At 40.5% G+C, this 14,127-nt stretch overlaps 1 protein-coding gene and 1 non-coding gene across 2 annotated transcripts; one reads left to right on the top strand and one right to left on the bottom strand.

Annotated features, from left to right (window-relative positions):
• Positions 1–2,676: 2,676 nt before the first annotated feature.
• LOC120076974 lies at positions 2,677–2,780 on the bottom strand. The gene has a single exon (XR_005481717.1). It is a non-coding gene; the product is annotated as a small nucleolar RNA R71 (small nucleolar RNA).
• A 1,244-nt stretch (positions 2,781–4,024) lies between these two features.
• On the top strand, positions 4,025–4,438 carry LOC120075511. Its single transcript, XM_039028965.1, has one exon. It carries the CDS (start codon positions 4,025–4,027, stop codon positions 4,436–4,438), a length of 414 nt encoding a protein of 137 aa, XP_038884893.1.
• Positions 4,439–14,127: the final 9,689 nt, after the last annotated feature.

The following is a 14,127-nucleotide window of genomic DNA, read 5'->3' on the forward strand; positions in this document are numbered from 1 at the left end:
CTATCGTATTAGGCTCCCGTTTTACTAGACGATTGGGCAGTGTTACTTAATCGTGAAGCGATTATCTGATTGTTTTTTGCAAAAATGAAAACCATTTTTCATTTTATCCTTCAGTTACGAAAACTAAATTATAACCCTCCCACTATCTTGTGCGGCCTGGAGAAAAAAATTTACAATTATCTTCATAATTATTAATTTAAAAAATAAATATAATTCATATTATAATTTATAAACCTATAATTTAATATCACATCTATGCAACATATAAACCATAGTCCTTTCTCATCCACTATTTTTTTAGCAAAGGACTGCCCTCAAAAGCAGGAGTTCCCAACTCATTTAGGATTGAGGTCATGTTACCTATGGTCATCCTAGTGAAGTGAAGTCTTTGTCATGAACGACATTATATAACGAGACTATAACACTTCGTGGTCTGGTCTTATACAAATTGATAACTTGTAGAAATACAAGTTATTGTGGCTCTTAAGATGAAACAATTAAGGTTTTTAATGATAAAATCTTATCATTTTTAGAAGAAATGCATGGAATTACTCAAACATTAGCAAACTCATGCAAAAGAATGTTTATTACTAAAGTACCGCGGCATTAACGCATTATATTTCAGGATTTCAACTAGAGTCTAACGCATGATTAAGAAGTGTTGCAGGCAAAGTCTAACGCATTGGCCATGCATTGGAGGGATTCAACGCAAGGAAGATTCATTGATTCAGGCTGTTTGTGTCAAATCACCACTTGCAAGCATGGGCACCTGCAGCAGGCGGCATCTGAAAAGCATCTGAGTGTTAGGCGGCTGACCAGGGCATAGACTTTAATGCTGCCCATCATCAAGCTGGAGAAGACCAGTGCCTATAAATAGAAGAAATCCCTCAAGAGTTCGAAGTTCAGAAATTCCAAGTTCTCACTCACAGTTTTAGTCTCAGTGTTAGTTTAGTCTTAGTTTTAGATCTTTAGAGCTGTGTTGTGGTGTCGAGAAGAGAAAGAGGGAAGAGAACCACCATTATTGCCGATCAAGGAGTGGAGGAAGTCGAGCTCTAGAGAGACACTTCATCCAAATCTTACACAAATGGTTGTACACAACTAGAATTGAGCCAAAGAGGACAAGAGATTGTACTATGCGGTTTGACTCAGTTCATTTCATCTTATTTATTGCTTTCATCCTTTCATCTGATTAAGTATTGCTTTTGTAAAGACAATATGCTTCTTTATAAATTCACATATTTAATCTATCACACTTTGCCATTGTTTATTTCTTGTTTATGTTGGATGCATTTATACTTCATGCAAAATTCCATTTCAAATGCTTAAGCCACTAAATAAATTGGTAAGAGCATTTTTAACTTAAACTATTCGAGAGAATAAATAAGCCAGCTTCGAGTTAGAACGCATAGTACTACTAGAGATAGACTTACTGGTGTTTTATTGCATCCTGTGTTTGACGCATACATCCAAGAGATAGGCATTGTATGTTATTCGCATTGAGAAGTGTCGAATATAGTCTAACGCATAAACAAAGATAAACAAATCATCTCATTCACATCACATTCTAGTTCGTGTACATTCAACTTAGATCGACGCGTACCACTTGCATTAAAAATCCATTTCCACACGACCCATCATTTTCTACTCAATCCTTTTGTATCTTCTTGCATACACACAACACCTTAGTGTAAATAACACATTTCTCTGTACATTTAGGATATCCCTACAACAGCTATAATGAAAGGTCTGCGTTAGCTTAATCTGAATCCCTGAGTTCGACCCTGGACTTACCAGGAACCTAAATTGAATTTATACTTGGATCCGATTTAGGAAAATTTGAACATCAATAGAGGAGTGTCATGCGTTCTATTGCACATCTCTTACGCATCAACGCATCATTCATACTTATTTTTCCAAATTATTTTATACAATACACTCCTAGCTCGAATCACAAAAGCAACGAACAAGTTTTTGGCGCCGTTGCCAGGGATTCAGCAACAAAACTAACCATAAATTTTGCTTGTATCTTTTGTAGGAACACTTCAGCTGAGGGAGTATTATGAGCTAAGCCTAAGCTTATAAACGTTTATAAGCAGGGAGAGCACTCTTGAACTTGTATACGACCCTAAGGTTGAAATGACATTCCGACGAAGAAATCGATCTAATCGTCGTTGTAGGTTTAGGCAACAACTTCTCAGACAATAAACCAGGAAACAACAAATGGCGGACGAACAGGCAAATCAAAACTTAGCTCAACAACTAGCCCACGATGCGCAAAATCCGATTCTAATGGCGAACAGTAGTACGCGTCCCATGAGGGAGTATGCGTCTTCTGTATTATATGATTTCTCACCTGGGATCACATATCCAACGCCAGATGGGACAAGATTCGAGATGAAATCTGTGATGCTACAAATGCTCCAAACAACTGAACAATTTGGGGGTGGTCATGGAGAAGATCCTTATGCCCACATGAAACGTTTCCTGGAAACGTGCAACTCATTTGTGATTCCTGGAATCACTCCAGAAGCGATCAGGCTATGTTTGTTCCCATATTCTTTGCGTGATGGCACAAAGTAATGGGTAAGTTCTCTAGAGCCTGGTGAGATCACAACCTGGGAGAAGTTGGTGGAGAAATTCATGCAAAAATACTTCCCACCCACCACCAATGCAAGGAGGCGTAGAGAGATCATGAACTTCGAGCAAGAAGAAGCTAAAATTTTGAGCGCCGCATGGGAGCGTTTAAAAGGATTAGTCAAAAATTGCCCCAACCATGGATTACCATTAACTATCCAGATGGTGACCTTTTATGGTGTATTGAATAGAGCATCCCAGATTGCAGTTGGTGGTATCATGGATAAATCCTATGCTGAAGCTAAGGAAATATTAGACCGCATTGCTAAGCACAACATGGAATGGATGGATGATACTTATGACGCAAGAGCCGACAGGAAGAGGCGATCTCAGAATGTGAATTCTATCGATTCCAACGCAATAGTCACACTTTCTGCACAAGTGGTTGCTATGACCAACCTTTTACAGAACATGTCATTAGGGAACACATCAAATCAGCAGAAGGTAAATCAGGTAGACACATTCGTGCAGCCCATGGTTAGCTGTGTGGGTTGTGGAGATCCTCATTCTTACTCTGATTGCCCACAAAATCTGCAATCATTCTGCTTCATTAAAAACAACCCATTTTCAAACACATATAATTCCGGATGGAGGAACCATCCAAATTTTTCTTGGACAGGAAATCAACAGGAGCCACACCACCTAGAGGTGAACTAGCAGCAAAGGCAAGGACCGCTGCCTGCATTCTAGCCAACGCATCAGCCACACCAACAATCCTTTAATAGAGAAGGTCAGGCGTCGAGCTCAGCATNAGGACCGCTGCCTGCATTCTAGCCAACGCATCAGCCACACCAACAATCCTTTAATAGAGAAGGTCAGGCGTCGAGCTCAGCATCTCCGCTTGAAGGAGTATATAGCCTAGAATGACGCATTGCTAGAAAGCCAGGCGTCGTTTATCAGAAACCTGGAGAAACAGGTGGGGCAGATTGCAAGTGAATTGAAGAATCGGCAGCCTAGAGTCTTGCCTAGCAACACTGAAACCCCGGGGAATAACAATGGAAAGGAGCAATGTCATGCGGTGACATTGCGAAGTGGCAAAGCTCTTGAAAAAAGAAACATGAACCCAAGAAACAACAATCCTTCAAAAGAACTCATCACACGTTCAATGGCATTAGGAGATCAAGAAGAAAGAACGCCTGAATCCACAAGCCATTCAGAGTCAAGTACGTCTAACGTGGGAAAACCTGCGGTGCCACTAAATGCACCATTCCCTAGACACTTAATGAAGAATGATGAACAACAATTTGAGCGTTTTCTTGAACTCCTGAGGCAATTGCACATCAATATTCCACTTGTAGAAGCCTTGGAACAAATGCCAAAATATGTCAAATTTTTTAAGGATATTTTGACAAAGAAAAGAATAGTCAGCGAGACGAAAGTAATTACGCTAATGCAGGAGTGCAATGCGTTAGTAAGCAACAAACTACCCAAGAAACAGAAGAACCCGGGAAGCTTCACAGTCTCGTGCTCAATTGGAGGGTTGGATGTGGGACATGCGTTGTGTGATTTGGGAGTAAGCATTAACCTCATGCCACTCTCAATCTTCAAGAAATTGGGAATTGGTGAAGCACAACCCACTTCTATTACTCTTCAACTCGCTGATAGGACGATCAAATATCCTAAAGGAAAGATTGAAGACGTTCTAGTAAAAGTTGACAACTTCATATTCCCAGCAGATTTCATCATCTTAGACTATGAAACAGACAGGGATGTACCAATTATTATTGGACGCCCCTTTCTAGCCACTGGGAAAGTATTAATAGACGTGCATAAGGGAGAATTAACTATGCGCGTAGACAATTAGGAAGTGAAGTTTAATATGTTAAACGCATTAAAGTTCCCGGATAGTAAAGAATGTCCACTGAACATAATAGAGTTGCCTGAAGAAGAAGTGACCCAAGTTTGTGAGGTCCTCGCATTGGAAGAAAACATGAAAGAACCTGAGCCGAGTCTGAGTGAGCACTGGACGAAACCAACACATCCATCACTAGAGAAACCACCATAACTTGAGCTGAAACCGTTACCTAATCACCTTAAATACGCTTTCCTTGGAACAAATAAAACTTTACCTGTAATTATTTTCGCGAATCTTACTGAGCCTAACAAATATTCTCTTTTGCAGATGCTGCAAAAGCACATGCGTGCAATAGGTTGGACGCTGGCTGATATTCGTGGCATCAGCTCATCTTATTGCATGCATAAAATCAGGCTGAAAGAGGGGAAGACGGGATCGATTGAGCCTCAACAAAGGCTGAACCCCATAATGAAGGAAGTGGTCAAGAAAGAAATCTTAAAATGGTTGGACACAAGAGTAATCTATCCTATATCCGACAGCAGCTAGGTAAGCCCAGTCCAATGCGTTCCCAAGAAAGGGGAACAACAATGATAGTCAATAGCAATAATGACCTCATCCCTTCAAGGACTGTCACGGGCTGGTACATCTGCATGGACTATAAGAAACTCAACGTGGCAACCAAGAAGGACCACTTCCCTCTTCCCTTCATTGACCAAATGCTTGACAGACTGGCTGGAAAAGAATTTTATTATTTCTTTGATGGATACTTTGGTTATAACCAAATTTTAATTGACCCAGAAGATTAGGAAAAGACAACATTCACTTATCCCTTTGGAACGTTCGCGTTCAGGCGCATGCCCTTTGGGCTATACAACGCACCTGGAACATTCCAAAGGTGTATGATGGCAATTCTCTCTGACTTCTTGAAAAAGACCGTTGAAGTCTTCATGGACGATTTTTCAGTCTTTGGAGATTCATTCCAATTATGCTTAGATAACTTGGAGGCCGTCCTTGCTCGATGCGAGGAAACAAACCTTGTGCTGAATTGGGAAAAATGTCACTTTATGGTGACTGAAGGCATTGTTTTAGGCCACAAGGTACCTAAAGCTGGGTTGGAAGTTGATGAGGCCAAGATAGATGTCATAGCTAAACTTTCACCACCATAAAATGTAAAAGCTCTATGAAGTTTTCTAGGACATGCTGGCTTCTACCGAAGGTTTGTTAGAGGATTTTCTCAAATTGCGCNCCACCATAAAATGTAAAAGCTCTATGAAGTTTTCTAGGACATGCTGGCTTCTACCGAAGGTTTGTTAGAGGATTTTCTCAAATTGCGCGACCTCTGAGCGCATTATTAGAAGCGAACTGGCCCTACGATTTCAATGACGACTGCTGCGACGTGTTTGAAACACTGAAATATGAATTGACTATAGTTCCGGTACTAATAGCACCGATTGGACGCAATGTTTTATTTTCATGTGCGATGCAAGTGATGTTGCAGTAGGTACCATGTTGGGGCAAAAGAAAGGAAATTTGATACACCCCATCTCTTACGCGTCCAAGACACTGAACGACTTTCAGGAACACTACACAACCACGAAAAAAGAAATGTTGGCTGTAGTGTTTGGCATCGAGAAGTTTAGATCTTATTTAGTTGGTGCGTCAGCAACCATCTATACATATCACTCAGCCATAAAGTTCCTGATGAGTAAAAAGGACGCGAAACCAAGATTAATAAGATGGGTGCTGCTATTGCAGGAATTTGACATCGATATTCAGGATAGAAAAGGGACTGAGAATCAGGTGGCTGACCACCTGTCCAGATTAGAAAATCAGAAAATACAAGACCAAGAAAATGAAATCAAAGATTCATTTCCTGATGAAAGCTTGTTCAGAGTTGAAGGCGGGGAACCTTGGTACGCAGATATAGTTAATTACTTAACTACCAAGAAATTCCTTGAAAACTTCAACTCTCAGCAAAAGAAATGGTTAGTACAAGACAACAAATTTTATTTTTGGGATAAACCGTTTCTCTATAAACAAGGCCCTGACTCCATCATGTGTCGATGTGTTCCGGAGGAAAAGACACAACGCATCCTGGCTGAATGTCATGACTCTCCTTACGGAGGGAATTTTGGAGGGCAAAGAACCACTGCAAAGATTCTTCAAAGCGAATACTTTTGGCCTACCCTCTTCAAAGATGCAAGGGAGTATGTTCGCAAGTTTGACCCTTGCCAACACACAGGAAATATCTCATCAAGGGACGCAATGCCCCTAAACAATATTCTTGAAGTTGAATTATTCGATGTCTGGGGCATTGATTTTATGAGACCTTTTCCCCTGTCCTGCGGACAACAATATATCCTGCTTGCAGTAGATTACATATCAAAGTGGGTGGAAGCAGTAGCTTGTGCCAGAAATGATGTGTCGACTGTTTCTAAGTTTCTTACCAGGAACATTTTCACACGCTTTGGAACGCCAAGAGCCCTGATAAGTGACGAAGGTACGCATTTCATTAACTGCATCATTTCTAAATTACTTGCCAAATATAATGTCAGGCACAAGATCGCTACCGCATACCACCCGCAAACGAACGGTCAAGCTGAGATATCAAATAGGGAAATAAAATAAATACTGGAAAAAGTTGTCAACGCATCGCGGAAAGACTGGGCACAGAGGCTGGATGAAGCACTCTGGGCCTACAGGACTGCCTACAAGACCCCATAGGCATGTCTCCATACTCTTTAGTATTTGGAAAAGCTTTTCACTTACCCCTAGAGTTGGAGCACAAAGCTTTCTGGGCAGTAAAGAAGCTGAATTTGAACTTGGACGCCGCGGGCGATCAACGCAAAGTTTAGCTCAATGAGCTTGAGGAATGGCGGTTGAACGCATATGAGAACAATAAGCTCTACAAGGAGAAGACTAAACGTTGGCATGACCAACACATTAGTAAGAAAGAGTTTGTTGTTGGCCAAAAAGTTTTATTATTCAATTCACGATTGCGTTTGTTCCCAAGAAAATTAAAGTCAAGGTGGTCAGGACCATTCATTATCAAAACAATCTTTCCCCACGGAGCAGTAGAATTAACTCGGGAGGATGCCACAAATGCGTTCAAAGTAAATGGACAAAGAGTGAAGCCATACTTTGAAGACGGTGTAGAACGACAAAAGTCATCTCTCGTATTGCGCAAAGCCAACTGAAGCTTGCGTCGAAGCATCCCTGCGTTTACATCGACACATATTCCAGGGACGCTTCCTCTTTCCTCATTCCTTTTGCATTATGTATTTTAATCATTGTGTTTGAATTTCTTTGTTTTCCTGTCTTTGCGTTTTAAGATTAATTGATGAATGTTATTTCCTTCTTAGTTAAAGATTTATTTGTTTTAAATAAATAATAAAAAAAAGTTGTGTATAATTGAGATGGGAATAAACGGATGCGTTAAACCTAAGTCTAACGCATGGCCCAAGTCGAAAGGACGCATCTCGAAAATGCAAAACACTCGAGTGCTTGGAAGCCCAAGGCATGTCCCTTCGACTTCGGATTAAATGCAGACATCAGGCACCGCCTGACGTCACCACTCTCTCTCTCTAGACCTATAAAACTCGAAACTCTTCATTTTCTTCTTCTTTCATCGCCTTCAAGCTCTCTGCGAAAGAAAAGAAAAGAAAAAACCCTAGCGTCCCTCACCTTCACTGTCGTTCGATCAAGCGTATTTCTCCGATCATTCTTTTGCAACAATGTCTTCAGTTTCCGATAGCCAAAACCATTCGATGAGCTTCAGAGACGTGTCGCCGGTAAGCTTCTTCTCTTCTTCGTCTGTTTCAACATCACCTCCTCCAAGCCCTCGCCAAACTTTAAAAACCCCTGCTCCGACCAAGCTTTTGCATGGCAGGCCCTCTTCTACCTCCCAGCGACCATCTCGGTCGAAACCATCAAAGCCACCATAAACCCTTCCTCTAAAACCACCCAAAAGCCCAAAACCATCGCAAAACCAAAACCTAAAACCCCCCTCAAAACCAAGGCAGCAGCGCCCTTCGTCCTCCACGGCTACTAAGAAACCTTACACCAAGCCCGCCCTACAACCATTCATTTCAAATATCACTCTGATGGGTGCGACCTATGACCCCATCCCTGCTTACCTCCATAACACACCATCTCCCGCAGTGCGTCTACCTCCTCCACTATCCATCCAACCATTAGCCACCATCTACCCAATTGAAGCAGACGCAGCCAGCCAACCACCGCATTCACCCATTATTATTTCATCCCTTGGGTCACTGCATACCCCATCCGGTACCTCACCAATCACTCCACCAAGGCCAAGCTCTGATAGTCTTGCGTCAGAGCGAAACCTTGAGGAACTAGCAGAATTGGCTCGGAGGGACGAGCAAGAAGTGTTCGGAACAATCTTGGCAAGTTTGAATCAAGGCCAAGAAGAAGAACAAGTGATGAGTTCTGACCGAACAAGTGATGCGTTCTGACCCACCTAACGCATCACTTGAAATGGATGAAGCGGAGCACTATGAAATGATGCTCGAAGCTGGGTTAGAAGAAGAAGATGAAGAAAGGAAAGTTGGCCCAGACGCAACACAACTTCGTCAACCTGACGCAAATGAAGGGCCATCAAAAGCAAAGAGAGTGATGAGAAAGAGAAAAATAATTTTGGAGGAAGAAGAAGAGCAGCCCGCGTGAGTTGCTCAAGGCATAACGCGTTAGAGAAGGAATTGGAACAATATCAGATCGCAAGGCAGGGGCGAAGGAAGTCAGCTCTCTAAAGGGAATTGGAAAATGAATTAAGGAAGCTGGCGCGGGAAGCCAAGGCACATGAGGTGAGCAAGCGCAAGGTAACTGATGCGTTACCCAAAAAGACCACAGGAAGGAAGCGCCAATTCAGTGACATTCTTGCAAAGAATGGCTTCTTTCCCAAATATAACCCATTGCCAGCATACATAACTGAAACCGTGGAAGCAATGGGCTAGGGTCAGCTATGCGTTGGGCATACAAGAAATGGAGCAAAGATGTTAGCTTCTAAGAACCTGAAGCCAGACGCGAACTTGTGGTATTATCTGATTAAGAAAAGCATCATGCCTACAAGCATGATGAGACATTGTCAAAAGAACGCGTCTTGGCCATTTACTGTATCATGCAGTGCATCCCTCTAGATGTAGGGAGAATAATAAAGGATCAGATCAAAGCCATTAAAACCAAACCACAAGGACAACTTTATTTCCCTTGGCTGATCTGCACACTGTGTGAATACGGGGGCATCCTTCTGGGGGATGATTATGAGGAGATCGACGGTCTGATGAACATCAAGTTGATCAGACGTTTGCTTTGTGGCTCGCCGCATCAGCCTGCCCTACCTCGCAAAGAAGTGGCAGCCAGACCTCGATCCTCCAAACGCGCCCCCAAAAGAAGACGCGTCCAGATAATTGAACATAGCGATGAAGCTTTAGAGAATGAAGATTACGAAGCAGAGCTTGCATTTACTGATGAAGAGGCGCGACCACACTTAAATTTCACTCTCCAAAACTGACCAGTGGCCCCGCAAGAAGGAAGTCTTGATCCAACGCATCAAGAGCCTACCGATGTAAATCAAGAAATCCCTTATCCCCTTCCTTCGCCCTCACCAATTCTAATTCCAACTTTTGTGCCTCCTCCAATCATTTTTTAACCAACTGGGTTAGGGTCGAGTAACGCAGGAAATTTAAAGACCCAGTTGAAAGAAGTGAAGAGCCAACACCACCACAAAAATGCACTGACATTGAAGAGTTGAAAGCTTTCATTAGTGATCAATTCAGACTGGCCGCGTCCATTGAAGGTCTTCAACAACAAAATAGGGTTCTAAGGGATTACTTACAGCAACAAACAAGAAGAATGTAAGACTAATTTGTTTACACAACGCAGTATATTAATCAGGTCTTGGTCGGAATGTTTGCCCTGCCACCACTACCTGCTCACCTTAGAAACCCTCTGCACTTTATGGATGAAGACCTTGCAAAAGAACGTAGGGATGACACGCCAGCACAATAAGTTTCGGGGTGTTGGTTATTTTGTACTTTGCTTTATATGATGATCTTTTGTATTTGTTTGCCTTGTTTGTTTATTCCATGTTATCCAATGAAAATGAATGAAAATTTCTATCATTTTTTCCTTGCGTTTGACCTTAGCATACTTTTTTTTGTTCTTTAGCTATTTGTTTAGTCTTGTGCTTTGCCTTACCTCAATGATATTAACAATATGAAATTTATAAGTATAGAGTAGGCATTAGGAAAATCAACAAAGCCCGAACTTCTCTAAAAAGACTACATGTTTTCTTTCTAATGCATGCAAGCCTTGAATCAAAACTCCTTTCGAAACTCTCAAAGCCTTTTCGAAATTTTGTTTATTTTTTATTAATGAGGATTTAGCTGATCTCCAAATTTGGGGATGAGAAAAATCCGAGTTAAGATGCATTAATCGAGTACATAAAAAAGAAAGGGAACAAAATATCAAAATGTTAAACGCAACTCCTCTGTCATTACTCTAAAAGGAAAACCTCAAAGTGGCATGAGTTAAAAAGTTGGAATAGGCACTTAGCCATAGTTGGATGCTCGCATGACACCCGTGGGGGCAAACCAAAACGAAGTTAAGTCTCCTAGACCAATGCGTCCCAAAAACTCCTCTATTTAGTTTAAAGAAGTTATATCTTAAAATGCATGAATATTAGATAGAGTTTAGTTGTGAAGGGCTCTCACCCGTAGTTGGATGCTCGCATGACACCCATGGGGGCAAACCAAAACGAAAGTGGGACACCTGGAATAATGCATGGGTAATCGAAAATTCATACTTTCTTTTTTAACCGGCATCTATTTTAGAAAGCATTTAACACATTGCTGGTTTAGAAAAAAAGGGGAATATTGACAAAAAGCTTGCAGCACCTGAAATAAAACATTATTCCTTTTAGAAAAGGATCAACCTGTGTTACATTTTCCAAACTCTTGTCTCAAGCTTATAATTGAATATGATGAGAGGCGAACACTGGACACTAAAGACAAGGGAGATAACAAAGAATTATTTATGGAATGCTTAAGGATAAGCATTGTTCAAATTTAAGGATGGTGATAACTTGTAGAAATACAAGTTATTGTGACTATTAAGTTGGAACAATTAAGGTTTTTAATGATAAAATCTCATCATTTTTAGAAGAAATGCATGGAATTATTCAAACATTAGCAAACTCATGCAAAAGAATGTTTATTACTAAAGTACTGCGACACTAGCACATTATATTGCAGGATTTCAAAAAGAGGCTAACGCATGATTAAGAAGTGTTGTAGGCAAAGTCTAACACATGGGCCATGCGTTGGAGGGATTCAACGCAAGGAAGATTTATTGATTCAGGCTGTTTGTGTCAAATCACCACTTACAAGGATGAGCACCTGCAGCAGGCGGCGTCTGAAAAGCATCTGAGTGTCAGGCAGCTGACCAGGACATGGATTTAATGTTTCCCATCATCAAGCTGGAGAAGACCAACGCCTATAAATAGAAGAAATCCCTCAAGAGTTCGAAGTTCAGAAATTCCAAGTTCTCACTCTTAGTTTTAGTCTTAATGTTAGCTTAGTCTTAGTTTTAGATCTTTAGAGTTGTGCTGTGGTGCCGAGAAGAGCAAGAGGGAAGAGAACCACCATCACTGCCTATTAAGGAGTGGAGGAAGTCGAGCTCTAGAGAGACACTTTGTCCAAATCTTACACAAGTGGTTGTACACAACTAGAATTGAGCCAAAGAGGATAAGAGATTGTACTCTGCGGCTTGACTCAATTCATTTTATCTTATTTATCGCTTTCATCCTTTCATCTGATTAAGTATTACTTTTGTAAAGACAATCTGCTTCTTTATAAATTCACATATTTAATCTATCACACTTTGCCATTGTTTATTTCTTGTTTATGTTGGATGCATCTATACTTCATGTAAAATTCCATTTCAAACGCTTAAGCCACTAAATCAATTGGTAAGAGCATCTTTAGCTTAAACTATTTGAGAGAATAAATAAGCCAGCATCGAGTTAGAACGCATAATATATCTAGAGATAGGCTTACTGGTGTTTTATTGCATCCTGTGTTTGACGCATACATCCTAGAGATAGGCATTGTATGTTATTCGTATTGAGAAGTGTCGAATATAGTCTAACGCATAAACAAAGATAAACAAATCATCTCATTCACATCACATTCTAGTTTGTGTACATTCAACTTAGATCGACGCATACCATTTGCATTAAAAATCCATTTCCATACGACTCATCATTTTCTACTCAACCCTTTTGTATCTTCTTGCACACACACAACACCTTAGTGTAAATAACGCATTTCTCCGTACATCTAGGATATCCCTACAACAATTACAACGCAAGGTCTGTGTTCGACCTTGGACTTTCCAGGAACCTAAATTGGATTTATACTTGGATCCTATTTAGGAAAACTTGAACGTCAATAGAGAAGTGTCATGCGTTCTGTTGCACATCTCTAACGCACCAACGCGTTACGAATACATCAACGCATCAACGCATCATTCATACTTATTTTTCCAAATTATTTTATACAATACATTCCTAGCTCGAATCACAAAAGCAACGAACATAAACTCTTTTGTATAGGATGCCCCCGCTCGTATGTCTCCACATGAATGATCAGGATCAAAACATCTGTAGCAAGTCACAACACTTGTAACTATTCTACAAAGCGGGCCATATCCGTAGATTACTAGAATAAGTTTTCCCTCCTTTATCCATATACTACAGACCATTTTGGTTATCACTTAAGACATGATCCACCTGTATGTCTCCACATACATGCTTAAGTTACAATGACAACCAGAGATCTTAGTTTATTGGTTTGTGGTAAAGCAATTAAAACATCTCATGTTTCATAGACAATAGTGAAGAAAAATATCATATATTATTACATCACAAGCGTTTGTTCAATACAGTGTTGACAAATACAGGACCCAACGATAGTTTAGGGTATCAATCCCAACAATTTTGAATAATAAGGTAAGCTTGAGAGGAAGCTAAGGCGTTAACCAAAGACTCTTATTATTAGTATAGATTGAGCAAAAGGGCTCTCCCACACGTTAAAGCAAGAGAGTAGAGGAATTTTACAGGACTTGTTGATGAGTTTTAAACCAGGGTTTTCATGTTATGTTTTCTTTATTTCCTAATTGTGATTTCTAAACCCTGGTATGCTAATGAGAATATTTTATTATTAAGTTGTTTAAACTATGAGTTATGGAAGCATGTTTTCTTAAAAGAAATCATTTATTGAGCTTCTAGCTCACTCTTTTATTGTTTTCCTCCCCAAGCAGTGGTCAACGTCTCGAGGCCTAGCAGTTCTTCCAGTCAATCACTTCCTAAACCCTCAGAAAATTGAAGCTTAGGTGGCTCATCATGTTTTATTAATCTAGTCTTTATGCTCATGTCATGGGGAATAGGGTAGGCTTGTGTCGAATAGTGATTGTAATATACTTAGTTCGTTGGAACTGTTATGCATGTCGAAATTGATATTTTGGTTAATAGTAATCAATATGCTTTAAAATGTTGTTGAGATTGTGTGTTAGAATAAATTATGAACTACTAAACAGGTGAAACAGATGCGAAGGACACAGATTTATAGGAGTATGTTGGGCAGTAGTTGTCATAAAAGGGTTGGCAACTGCTGTCT

This window comes from Benincasa hispida, chromosome 4 (genome assembly GCF_009727055.1).
Source record: "Benincasa hispida cultivar B227 chromosome 4, ASM972705v1, whole genome shotgun sequence".
Taxonomy (NCBI): domain Eukaryota; kingdom Viridiplantae; phylum Streptophyta; class Magnoliopsida; order Cucurbitales; family Cucurbitaceae; genus Benincasa; species Benincasa hispida.